Consider the following 13,913-nt stretch of genomic DNA (forward strand, 5'->3'; position numbering starts at 1 on the left):
GCTTTAAAAACATGCTCCATTTGTGTGTGCAAATGTGCTTTACCAAGAAAAGCAAATCTTCAAGGGTGAAATTTTTGTTGTGGGTCACTTAACATGTGCTATCTGAAAGTTCTAAGTGCAGAGGAGAACAAGGAAGTGAGCCAAACAGATGGGCTGTGTTTGAAGTTTGCAGAGCAGGAGGTGGAAAAACGAAAGTAGGAGGCTTGCTCCTTTCTTCCTGCTTTTCTTGCCACTCCAGTGTCCTGCCTTCTTTCCTTTGTTCCAGATGAGTCAGATTGTGCAGGCCTCTTTGAGTTCCTGGTATATTTAAGAGAAAGTTTTGGAGACAGTTAGCAAAGAGCTGCAGTGCCAGGAATGTGTTGATCAGCCTCTGAAGTTGCTTGAACAGAGTGGAGAACAATCAGGCTGCAAAGAAATATAAAGTAAGTATAATTATCATGGTACTTATTTTTTGTGGGCCAGCTTTCAGAACAGAATTCCTTCATTCCTTCCAGCCTCCTGCAGGCCCTTCATTCATGCCTGAACTCAGTTTCAGCCTTGCAATTTTTAAAAAAGCATTGCATTCTAGTTGGAGCGCAAAAACAAACAAACAAAAAAACCGGCATTCAAAGAGGGATGTTTAGAACGTTGTAGCAATTTTGGCAGACCTCAAAGCAAACTAAGCTGGAATAAAAATAGAAGAGGAAGCAATACACTTTTTTTCTGCAGTAACACAGAAAAGAAACAAGTATTTGTTTTGAGAGTTTAGGAAGGTATGTTCTGTATAGTCTGGTGTTGCTCATACTTTCTCTAGTTTGGGCAGTGTTGTGGATATACAGTTTGAGCCCACCCTTGCCAGAAATCAAGGTCTTTTGATTAAAAACAAGAAAAAGAACTGTCTTTTGATTAAAATCAAGAAGAAGAGCCAGCCCCTTCCCAGGTCCCAAGAATTAGATCGTTAAAGAAGAAAAGAGTTTCCCCAAAGGTTAACATGAAAATCCTAGCCATACTGTAATCTGCAGTATTTATATTAACCTGTTTCAAGGGTCTTGTTCCCATGATCTGTGGTAGTGAAATCTAGTGTAGTGCATAAGTCCCCTTAAAATCAGTGTTTGCTTCTGGGATGTTTACTGCTGAATAAAAACATGCAAAGGCTTCAGCTGAGGAGGTTCCAGATTTCAGGGTTCATAGCTGCAGCTCTGGTATAACCTGGAGAAGTTCAGTCCATATTTAAGCAATTGTTCAGGCTCTCTCCACTTGTTAGATCCTTCAGTATTTTGCAGGTGACAAGTAGTATACAGCAAAGACTCCATGGCCATCCTTCCTTCTGTTTTCAGTGTAACAAACTGCTGAAGCACATTTCTGCCTGCTGGTGGAGTGTTGCCAGCTTACTAACCAATCCTTTGCTACTGTGCTTCAGTTGTGGCTTCCTGCAGCTCACAATTGTGGTTAAACGGTCCCAAGTGCTGGAGGTTTGAAAAACTGGCAGCCCCGCTTGTTAAGAGGAATTGTTCAGGGGGAATTGCACACTATTTTGAGGAAGACATTGGAAATTTAGGTTTGCACAACTAAAGTGCTATGCTTGGCCCAGTGCCACAAACCCACTTTTTTATTTAATGGACTTGTTGTTGTTGTTGTTAGCGAAGTGATGGGGGAATTGCAATGAAAAGTGTGGGTTGAGTGAATGATTAGCAGGGAGACATGTTAACACCCCTCAAGCAAATCTGTATGAATGTGCATTGTTATATAACTGCTCCAAAAAGCAAATCAAGGTGAGGGTTTAGTACAGACTGGTCATAGTCTCGCCAATCAGGATGAATGCTGAATAAGCAAGGTGCTCTGGAGCAGCCTTTAGTTTGCAAAAGCCACTGGCTTCTGAAGCAGGGTTGCTAGTCCCAACAGTTTCCTTTTTATGGTCAGCTTACTAATAGTATAGTGGAAGGGTAGTCCTGGGTTGTGGTTGTTTTTTAAAGGCAAATTAGGGACTGTGATTTACCAAAGACAAGCACCAGAAAGCAGGAAGTGTGCCTTGCAGATAGATAAGGTACCAATGAAAAGTATTGGTAGGTCCCATCCTACCCTTCCAGTTTACATAGAATTTGTTTCATTAGCCCCCTACTTCATTTCTCAGATTTTTATACTAGGGTTTCCAAAATTGTGATCCACTTCACTCAGGTGGTTTGCATTGTATCTGTGGATTTGTGGCTGAAGACAGGAGATAGCACACCCGCCATGTTAAACATCCATGTTGATTTTTAATTGTATTTTATTGCATTTATTGTTGTTGTTGTTGTTATTTTATTTATTTATTACCCTGCCATGACAGCTACTCTACCCTTTTGTGGTCCTATATTCTCCACTTCCTAACCCCTCTCCCCCAGACTGGTCCATGATGTGAATGACAAAAGATTAGTGCAAAACCAGGACCTGTTGCTTCCTCCATTGTGTACAGAAGTGGCCCTGGGGACATGGTCCTGGCTTTCCAGGACGAAATGATGGGTGAACATGCTTGGTAGATTGCAAGCCTGTTTTCCAGTAAGGTGCTGACGGTCTTTTAGAATGACATAAATTCTGATTCAGATAAGCAGAACGCCATGATCATACGCAGTGCAAAGGAAGCCATTTTTGCTCCAAGTTATTAAAATACATTCTTTCCCCTCAAATAATTCTGGGCACTGTGGTTTACGCAGAGAACAGCATGATAAGTCTCTTTTTTAAAAGCATTTGGGGTATAAGAATATTGCATCAAGGTTAACACTAGGATCTGTTTTTAATAAACAGAACTTTGAAACTTGTGGCCATGAAACAAGGAGAGGAACTTAAAAGCAGATGTCAAACTGTTAAAGGCACTTTTGTATAGAATCCCCCCCCCCTTCTTTCAGTATCAGGCACAGATATTCAACACACTCACCCCCTGTAAGCCACACTGGCTATGCCAGTGCCAGTGCTTAAGCCTGCTAGTCAAAATACCCAGCAAGGCACCAGTGGGATCTGATGTGTGTGTGAGAAAATCAAAGCAGTTGGTTTGGTTAAATGTCCTAAGATATTTCCTTTCCTTTTGTTCAGCACTGCAGTTGAACCAAGGTTTTGTACACACAACTGTATCCGTACCAAAGGGGCCTGCCAAAAACATTGGCCACTTTCTACCTAGTCAATCTTAATTTGTGCTACCTGAGGGGCAAGAAGAGATACCAAAGAAGTAGGGGGGAAGGCCCTTCCTTTGGTTCTTCACAATTTCTGTTTTCCAGACATGCTTTCCTAAAAGCTAAACCCAAGTCACCACTTAGGTACTTAGGTTTCTGCTCTTTGGTGCACATCCAGCCCGTGTTTCCTACTGACCTCCTCTAGAAGGCAAACTGCTCAAGGGAGAGAACACATTTCCTTGGTATGGCCTGACCTTACTCAGCTTTCCTACCTGTCATCTCACCTGGAGGAAATGCTTGGGAAGAGACAGATTTGAGCATACCATGGAGATGGATGAGAGGAAACATTCCTTCCCTCTCATTTATATGTCCAGTATTCAACTTTCTCCATATGTGATCATTTAAGATACAAAGGATGGTAGTGTTAGGGTTGTCAGCTGTAGGTTAGATGATATATCTCAGAAATATAAATTATTGAGCCTTACTTGCATTTCTTCAGCCTGTATTTTATCTTTTGAAAACCAAACATTAATGTTAAATGTGCGTCTTCTTTTTCAGGAAAATGAGGAAGCCTTTTATTTATTGGATATGCTTGTCTTTCACCCTCTTGACCATCTGGGTTCACTGTGAATCAGCTGGGAGTGTTTGCAAAATTAAAGATAATACAGCAGACTGTAGTCATTTAAAGTTGACTCAGATTCCTTCTGATCTCCCAACCAACATAACAGTTTTGGATCTTTCCCATAACCAGCTAAAAACACTTCCACCTGCAAACCTTACAAAGTATGGACAGCTTGTTTACTTAGATGTAGGATTCAACACCATCTCTAAACTGCACCAAGAACTGTGTTTGAATTTGCCTTTGTTAAAAGTTTTGAAGCTGGGACATAATCAGCTGCATAAATTTCCTGACGATGTTTTTATTCACTGTGGCAATCTGAAAGAACTTAATTTGGGATTCAATATACTGGAAATAAAAAATGAGCCTTTCATCAATCTGAAGGTAAGAAGCAACTTTCACCTGTGATTTTGTACATGAACTTGGATGATGGCCGAGTCAAATTCAGATCAGCAGGGAAGAGGGGTGGGTAAGACATGGCAGTAAGTAGTTGCCTTACACAAAATCCAGATCATGGATCAATCTGTCTGGCTAATAGTTATTTTTTACTGGCAGCACTTATCCAATTTATCAAGGAGAGGTATTTTCCAGATGGGCCTGAGATCCTTTATTCAAAGATTCCAGGATTCAACCTAAAGATGAGTACACAATGAAATAAATGCTCTTATATATGCCTCCTCCTTGTCATTAGAGCCTATAAGGGACATGGGTGGTGCTGTGGTCTAAACCACTGAGTCTCTTGAGCTTGCTGATGAGAAAGTCGGTGGTTCAAATCCATGTGATGGGGTGAGCTCCTGTTGCTTTCTCCCAGCTTCTGCCAACCTAGCAGTTTGAAAGCATACCAGTGCAAGTAGATAAACAGGTACCACTGCGGGGGGGGGGGGAGGTAAATGGCATTTCTGTGTGCTCTGGTTTCCCTCACGGTGTCCTGTCCATGACCCAGAAAGCTGTGGACAAACGCTGGCTTCCTCAGCCTGAAGAGAGATGAGCACCGCACCCCATTGTCGCATTTGACTGGACTTAACTGTCCAGGGGTCCTTTTACCTTTATATACATTTGTGTCAAATTCAACCAATTGTACATTTCTTCCTACTCTCTGTTTTAAGTCAATCCTGTGATCCATAAACATGTAAGGGGGTTACTTGTTAATGTCAATACGTCTGTGTAGGAGTGAATAAGAAGCTTGAAAGTTTATGATATTGTGTAATAAATGTACATGTACATATTCTGGAAAACTGTGGTTGGCTACGGCTTCCTAGCATATCCACTGCAAGTACATGCAACAGATTCCATGTGCATCACATATTAGTAATTTTGATATACTTTAGTTATAGACTTATTTCTACAGATTGCATCCTTGGAGAGTTGTATCTTGACACCTAAACTGATGCCAGATTGAAGAGAGGAAATCTCTTTCTCCTGCAACACACGAACTTTGGCACAAACGTTAATTAAGCTGGAGTTCCCCATTACATTCAAACTGAAGAACTTGGGTGTCAGTTAACAAACCAGGATAAAAAAGCAGGGTGAGATCATGGAAGGACCATGCAGCCATGGTGCTCATCCATGGCCTCATTCACTACCCCTGGTTACAGATGTATGGTCGTGGGCTATAGCTATTCAGTAGCACGGGAAAGCATTTTGCCCGTGCTTTTAAAGAAGCTTCATTTATTGTCCAGGTTCAAGGACGAGCTACTGGACCTTAAAACATCCAGACTATGGTTTAAATTAAATCATAGAATCATATAGTTGGAAGGGACCCTGAGGATTATCTAGTCCAGCCCCCCACAATGCAGGAATATGCAGCTATCCCTTACAGGATCGAACCTGCAACTTTGGCATATTATCAGCACCACACTCTAACCAACTGAGTTATCCAGCTGAAATCCTAGAATTAAATTCACTCAAAATACATACAAATTTCTAGGACCTGTCTACCTAGCACATTTGAATTAATTTCACCTTTCATGACTTCTCCTGAGGAATCTTGAACTTGTCATTTGTGAATACAAATGTAAATTCTTTGCACACAAAGAGAAAAAGAGAAAATTAAGCACAATCCCCATGTATCCTGTGCAGAAACAAAGTTTGAAAGCTATAGTATTGAAATATATTTAGTGGATAAAGCTATCATCCATCCTTTCCCATGATAGAATTATTATATTTTATTTCATGACTCCTAAAGATTACAAGCTTAAAAGAGTGATAGAGCTAACTGATAAAACTTGATGCAATCTGAAACAGCGTTTCAAACATACTGTAGCCATTGTTTGACATGTTCTAACCAGACCGTGTAAAACTGAGTTTAAAAGCTATGCAGTCAGTTGTGAGATGAAGGAAAAGACATAACTTTCTCCTCCTTTGTCTTTCTCAGAAATTGAGTTTGCTCGATGTCTCTCACAATCATTTAAGTACTCCCAGACTAGGCTCCCAGCAACAGCTGGAGAGTCTTCAGGAACTTGTGATGTCTCAGAATAAAATTACTGAATTGAGGAAAGAAGACCTAGAATTTCTTAGAAACTCTTCGTTAAAAAAACTGGACTTGTCATCAAACCCCCCAATGGAGGTAAATGTCATACAGATGGGCTTGTTGTATTGATGTTAGTTGTACAGATGTTAACTGTATTGAGTTAGGATAACCTTAGCAGGCCATAATACAGGTTTGTGTTATTTTAAATGAATTTGATAAATGAGTAGTTTAAATACCTTATAGGTAAAAATACTAATATATTCGCTGTTTTCTTTATATGATTGGCAGCTTAAAGAATTTTGATTAGCATGTCCTGTTGCATAAGAGGGAACACAGCTTACATAGAGTTGAAACTAAATACAGTGGTACCTCGGGTTAAGTACTTAATTCGTTCGGGAGGTCTGTTCTTAACCTGAAACTGTTCTTAACCTGAAGCACCACTTTAGCTAATAGGGCCTCCTGTTGCCGCTGGAGCACGATTTCTGTTCTCATCCTGAAGCAAAGTTCTTAACCCGAGGTACTATTTCTGGGTTAGCAGAGTCTGTAACCTGAAGCATATGTAACCTGAAGTGTATGTAACCCGAGGTACAGTGATCCAGCTGTTGCTACTGCAAGAACAAGAGAGAAGACTGGAAGGCAGTAAGCTCAGAGGCCCAACCACAGGCCACAATGGCTAGAGCATCTTTCCAGAAGAACATCTGTGGTTGTGGTCTTGTGCATGTGCCTGCCAACCTGCTTGTCTCTCTTCATCTGAGGGCTGGGTTCCTGCAGGCTGGATGTGATATGGGAAGAAAGAAAGGGGCCCCCAGGGTGGCATGGTGCCTGTAGACTGTGCACCCTTACAGAAAGGCCCAATGGGAACAATGCTACATTATGACAAATACTGTTTTCCCCCAACAAAATTGTGCCATTAATCAGTCACAATTTCACACACATCCCGAAACAGAATTAGCTGAATATTTCAGTCCAGGGCTAATTTCATGCAGCCACTGTTTTTGTAACCCCATTGTTTTGTATCTTTCTAGTTTCATCCAGGATGTTTCCGTGCTATTGGTAATCTCTATGGTCTTCTCCTTAACAATGTTCCATTGGGACCTGATCGCACAAAGAATCTTAGTTCTGAATTATCAGGAACAAGAATTCAGAATCTTTCACTGAGCCATGTGCAGCTTTCACAGATTTCCAACTCAACTTTCAGTGGAATGAAAGAAACAAACCTCACAATTTTAGACCTATCTAAAAATGATTTGTCTCGCATTGAAAATGGTTCTTTTGTCTATTTTGAAAATTTAAAGAGTTTGAATCTAATGAATAATAATATTAGATATATATATTCTCATTCCCTCTATGGGTTGCACAATGTAAATTATCTGAATTTGGAAAACTCTAATATAAAAAAAATTAATGATTCTGCTTTCCGGTGGTTAAAACATTTAGAGTGCCTTATTATGGATGGCAATAAACTTCTGGAAATTACCCCTAATACATTTAAAGGTTTAGAAAATTTGAAAAAGTTGAGTTTAAGCGAGTGCAATCTGACTGTAATAACAGAGAAAACCTTTTCATCTCTTGCTAATTCTTCATTGCAGTTTCTCAACCTAACAAAATGTGGAATCACTTATATGAAGGCTGGTGCCTTTTCTTGGTTGGGACAATTAACATCTCTGGATTTAGGTTTAAATAATATTAAGCAGGATCTCACTGGCCATGAATTTCAAGGTCTCAGTAATATTGAGACTCTCTATCTTTCTTACAATAGTCATCTGAATTTGACAAGTGAATCATTCACTTTCACTCCAAGCCTTAGAAAGCTGAGACTCAGAAAGGTTGGTTGCAGTAATCTTGCCATCTCTCCCTCACCATTCCGTAAGTTAAGCAATTTGACTATCCTAGATCTTGGTAACAACAACATAGCTAATATGAGAGAGGAGATATTTGATGGACTCCACCAGCTTGAAATTCTGGATTTGCAGCATAATAATCTGGATCGACTGTGGAAGCATGCCAACCCAGATGGCCCTGTTCTGTTCTTAAAAGGTCTTCGAAACCTGCGTTTACTTGATTTAGAATCCAATGGCTTTGATGAGATTCCAGGAAAGGCTTTCAGTGGCTTATCTCAATTAAGAAGCTTGAATTTCGGAAAAAATAACTTTAATTTGTTTCCAAAGTTTGTCTTCGATGAACTGGCATCTCTGAGCTCACTCTTCCTAGAGAAGAACCTTATCACGGCTGTTGACGAAAAAGTGTTTGGGCGAATTTTCACAAATCTGAAGGAAATAAATATGGAGGGCAATCCTTTCGACTGCACTTGTGACAGCATAGCTTGGTTTGTTAATTGGCTCAATGGAAGCATAACATATATCCAAGGATTAAATAATTATATCTGCAACACCCCTTCTAAATATCATGCTAACAGGATTACACAGTTTGATACCTCACCATGTGATAGTGCACCCTTTAAATTGGTCTACATTGTGAGCACTTCTTTGGTACTGCTCCTCATCTTTGTAGTCCTACTCGTCCACTTTGAAGGGTGGAGAATCAAATTTCTCTGGAGTGTGACCGTAAACAGAGTCTTTGGCCACAGGGAATTAGACAGGCCACTGCTACAGTTTGATTATGATGCCTATATCATCCATGCCAAAAAAGACAGGAACTGGGTGTCCAAAAACTTTATTCCTCTTGAAGAAAACAGTCAACCAGAAATTAGGTTTTGCTTGGAAGAACGAGATTTTGAAGCTGGGATATCTGAATTCGAAGCAATCATCGACAGTATAAAAAGGAGCAGGAAAATTATATTTGTTGTAACTGAACATCTCTTAAAAGATCCATGGTGCAAAAGGTAAGCTAAAATTATTTTAATAACTGACATTCCATTTGTTTGTTGTTGTTTTTAGAGCATGTCTTCACTACCATCTTAAACTAGCTTCAAACCTTTAAATTGGTGTGATTCCCAGTCAAAGAATCTTTGGGGCTGTCTCTTTGGGGGAAATGATGAATTCAGTAGCATTCCATATGTTGCACTCAGATTGTCAGGACTCGAGAATCGGGAAACATCCCTGAGGATAATAACTACCGTATTTTTTGCTCTATAAGACTCACTTTTTTCCTCCTAAAAAGTAAGGGGAAATGTGTGTGCGTCTTATGGAGCGAATGCAGGCTGTCCAGCTATCTCAGAAGCCAGAACAGCAAGAGGGATTGCTTCTTTCACTGTGCAGCGATCCCTCTTGCTGTTCTGGCTTCTGAGATTCAGATTTTTTTTCTTGTTTTCCTCCTCCAAAAACTAGGTGCGTCTTGTGGTCTGATGCGTCTTATAGAGCGAAAAATACGGTATTTGCTCTTGCAACTAGGGTTTGAGAGGTCACAAGCTGGCGGGGGGTGGGAACACTCTCATATATTTAGGGAAAGTTGCAAACAGAGGTGGCAGTGTTCATGCATTTAGAGTAAGGGCAATGCTTCTGGCATTCAGTCCAAATTATTTGGTCTTGTCACATAGCCAAAACGTATTAGCAACAGGGCATCATAACATTTGCATGGTTGTTGCAAGATCCTTGACTGGCTGTGGCATGAAGAAGCTGTGACTTAAAACAAATGTGGCTTCAAAGCAATTGCAGGTTGTTCCCAAGCTGTCCTTGACTTCTCTTTCATAATTGCTTGCATGCGGTTCATGGCAGAATCTCAACACTTCTGGAAACAGTTTTCATGGAAAAAATGATCACTGCCTCTCAGCCTAACCTGTACCTCACAGGCTTGCAATGGGGTAGAACCATGGGCACCATAGGTAGAGTGCAATTATAATCATATCCTCAGCTAAAAACACGACCACCTGAATACCCTATTCCAGGGGTCAGCAAACATTTTCAGCAGGGAGCCAGTCCACTGCACCTCAGACCTTGTGGGGGGCCGGACTATATTTTAGAGGGGGGAATGAATGAATTCCTATGTCCCACAAATAACCCAGAGATGCATTTTAAATAAAAGGGCACATTCTACTCATGTAAAAACACGCTGATTCCCGGACCGTCCACGGGCTGGATTTAGAAGCCGATTGGGTCAGATCTGGCCCCCGGGCCTTAGTTTGCCTACCCATGCCCTATTCTGTGAACATTGCTTGTTTTTGTTAGCATTTTACCATTGACTCAGAGTCACCACATCGTAAGAGAAAATGAGCAATTGCATACATTTGTAAGTGAAATATTGTCATGTCCCAAATTAGCTCTCATCCCCTTTGTCTTCTGTCCAGGTTCAAAGTGTATCATGCCATACAGCAAGCCATTGAACAAAGTCGGGATTCCATCATTCTAGTTTTTCGGCATGACATTCCTGATTACAAATTGAAAAACGCACTCTGCTTACGAAGAGCGATGTTCAAATCTCGCTGCATCTTGGAGTGGCCAGTACAGAAAGACCGTCATGGTGCATTTTACCAGCAGTTAAAATTGGCACTTAAAACTAGTAGCAGGGTACTATGACATTTTAAAAAGGATCGGAGTAAATTATTTTGTATGCTTGAATTATCAGTCAAAATGCTACCCACAATATATAATATGAATGCAGGAAAAATATAAATTGTTACCTAATGAATGTAGAACTTTCCAAAGTGTTCTAGAGGATAGAGATAGTAGCCTCAACATCCCTTCTCACCACCCCATAGGAGGAGACAGGCACTTGAAGGGGAAATCATTTACCCAGCCAGATGAGAGCTCTGTTTAACGCCCTCTGCTGTGCCTTCTTCCCACAGGAGAAAAGTTGTTCTACAGCAGGCAGTCTTGATACCTCTTGCTGGAAGATACAGGGCTTGGAGGCAGAAAATGTAGATAAGGCTTGATGCCTAGGGTAGATAATGGTATGACAGTTAAATAATATATGGTGAATTGGCTGTGTCCCTTGTGATAGTTAATAGGCATATAAAGTTAACAGGTTTATAATAATGTATCTGTATTGTTGGAAAAAAATCTTTCTTTGTTTAAAAAAATGTTATGTAGTTTTTCATTCTGAGTTTTCAGTGCTGACTCACCTCATTTCTTCTCCTTATCCCTTCCCCTCCCTATTTTACTCAGAACAGAGCTGAAATTAATGGATCCAACCTCATGTTCATTGGTTTCAGTGGGTCTACTCTGTGTGAAACTTAGTTGTTTATTGTTTATTTTCTCTGGGAAACACGCATGAGTACCCCTGCCTACTCTACATTTTGATTCATGCTTCATCTAGCAAATCACCTGGAATAGACAAAAGGTGTGAGTGATCAGCTCACTCAATAGAGGAGAGATTTATGACTGTACAGGTTATCAAAGTGTCTGTGTGTGTGTAGGACTAAGGGGATTCCTTCTCAATCTCTTTGGCTTTGGCACATACAAAATAGGGCAACCAAAAAGAAAGAGATAAGTTCAATTACTTTATCACTATGGTCCCTTAGTAAATCCAGTGTAAACAAATTTGGGGGAAACAGGCATTACCACACAGGGTGGGTCTCTTATTTTGTTACTAAAGAAACTCATTTTTGTATATTCATTTCAATATATTTTGTATATTTCTTTCGGTATTAGAAGCCACAATTTTGGGAGCATCTATGGACTCTCATTAGGACAGCGTCAAGTCTATATATTTTCACTATATTTTTCTCCTTTCTGTTCAGATTCAGTGTTAAATATATGCTAATCAAGAAGACCTGTTTATGACCTGATTAAGAAGATACATATTTCAAACCATACCGTAACTACATGCACATATATTAAAAATATATAATGTTTTATACTTACTTGAATAAACTCCCCCAGCTTTGGTACATAGTGACAGGTTGTAAATATTCTATTTGAATAAACTTGATTTTTAAAAATATGCAGTTTTGGTAATTAAATTGTTATGAAATTTAGGGGAAAGGGCAAATATTAAAAAAACAATAATAGTTTTTGTATATATATAAATTGTGTCTGAAGGGACGCTTTCAGAAGATCTAAAGTTGAAAATAAAGGATCCTGTTTACAGATGAACTGGTATGTGACGATTCCTTAATTACAGTAATTGGATTATCGCCATTGTGATGTGCTCATCTCATCTTTCTGATCCTCTTTTCACTTGAAGTGACAAGTTCTCTTGTCTAGTTTAAGCCATGAAAGCTGAGGAGGCTTCAAGGTGGTAATGCCAGGTTTCTTTCCAGGTAGATTATACTTTCTCCTATTTAAAGAGGAGCTCATAAAGATCTAAATTCCTCTGCTAGAATAAAACAAACAGCATGTACTCAAGAGAATCATGTCACCAGTTTTAGGCACCCAAGTGAAGTACTTGAAAAGAGGCCTCTCTGATGCCACATAACAAAGCTGTTTTGGGAAACGTAGAGGAGCTTTATGAGCAATATGTGTTAAAACATAGAGATCCACTGAGCAGGGAGAATCTGCTGGGCACCCCAAGGCCTTGACCATGTCAAAAGTAACTGTTTCCAATATTTCCTATGGTTGGGGTGCATTTTTTTTAAATTCCAGCTGGCCAGTAAGGTTGAACTTGCACATTGAGTATAAATTGCAATAAAATAGTTCTATTAGTTAGAAAACAAAAGTAAATGTATCCATGAATTCTGAACACACTGAACTGATGCAGTGAAAAATGTTTTCATAAACATTTGGCTAGGTTAGCTTTATTTGGCTAGTTTAGCCTAATAAACAAATAGGTTATTGTATTTATATGGTTCCTGGGTTTTTGAACTTTAAAGAAATGTGTCAAAAACCTGGGCCTGTCATGTAGAAGGGCTAACTGGCTTATTTTTGTTTCAGGCAGTTAGTTTTAAATATTGATACTATGGTAAATTTCCTACAACTACACTCCCAAACATTCCTTATGGATGTGTGAATTATTGTGCAAACTGCTTGGAGAGTAAAAGTAAATGCTGCCAGCCAGTTAGGGATTTCAGAATGCCACAATGAATGAAATACACCTTCCATCAAAATCAGCAGTAGGAAGAAAGATAGCATCTGAATGCGCAGCCAGCTGCAGCACAGACAATATCTGCATTTGGTTGCACAGAGGCACACAGCTAATGGCCATGGCTACTAAAGGCAACAATATCTTGAGACTGTGGGAAGGAAAGACAGAAACGGTGGGCTATATCAACCACAAATTTGCAGCGTATTTGTGATCAACTGTGTGGAGTTTTCACATGCCACATTGCAAACATACTGTACGCATGTATGATGGCCAATGCTGCAGTCCTGGGTGTGCATACTTTGAAGTATGTCCACTGAATACTGTGGGACTTATTTCTTAGGAAACATACTTAGAAGTGCACTGTAATTCACACTATCAGTTCACTATTTGCACATTCAGTGGCATACCTAGGCTCCCTTCCGCCATTCTCTGGCAAGGAGCTGTATGCCCCCTGCCGCGGTCCCTTGCACTGCTCTGTTGAGGCAGCCACAGCAATGGAGGAGTGGCCCAGAGAGCAGGTGGGCAGACTCCGAGCCACAGCAGAGACATGTGGTTTTTGCATTCCTCTGGGACTATGCCCTTGGCAGGGGCAAACCTAACCAACCCCTAGGTACACTCCTATGCAGCTTTAATATTGAAAGCCAGAAATGGGATGCGCTCTCACATTTACAGAGATCAGTACCACTAGATGCCAGAATGGGAGGTATTTGTGTCTCTAGTTGTCTATCCCCATCTCCTAGTGGCGATTTACAAAGAAACAAATCTTGCATGTTAATTGGTAATA

General features: G+C 40.1%; 1 protein-coding gene across 1 annotated transcript; it reads left to right on the forward strand.

Annotated features, from left to right (window-relative positions):
- The first annotated feature begins 283 nt into the window (after window positions 1–283).
- TLR3 (toll like receptor 3) lies at window positions 284–12,201 on the forward strand. The gene is made up of 5 exons (XM_028744949.2): window positions 284–422; window positions 3,681–4,125; window positions 6,116–6,307; window positions 7,237–9,053; window positions 10,455–12,201. The coding sequence occupies exons 2-5, from the start codon at window positions 3,685–3,687 to the stop codon at window positions 10,681–10,683; spliced, it is 2,679 nt and encodes an 892-aa protein (XP_028600782.2). The 5' UTR covers window positions 284–422; window positions 3,681–3,684; the 3' UTR covers window positions 10,684–12,201.
- Window positions 12,202–13,913: the final 1,712 nt, after the last annotated feature.

The sequence above is a fragment of the Podarcis muralis genome, chromosome 9 (genome assembly GCF_964188315.1).
Source record: "Podarcis muralis chromosome 9, rPodMur119.hap1.1, whole genome shotgun sequence".
In the NCBI taxonomy this organism is placed as follows: Eukaryota; Metazoa; Chordata; class Lepidosauria; order Squamata; family Lacertidae; genus Podarcis; species Podarcis muralis.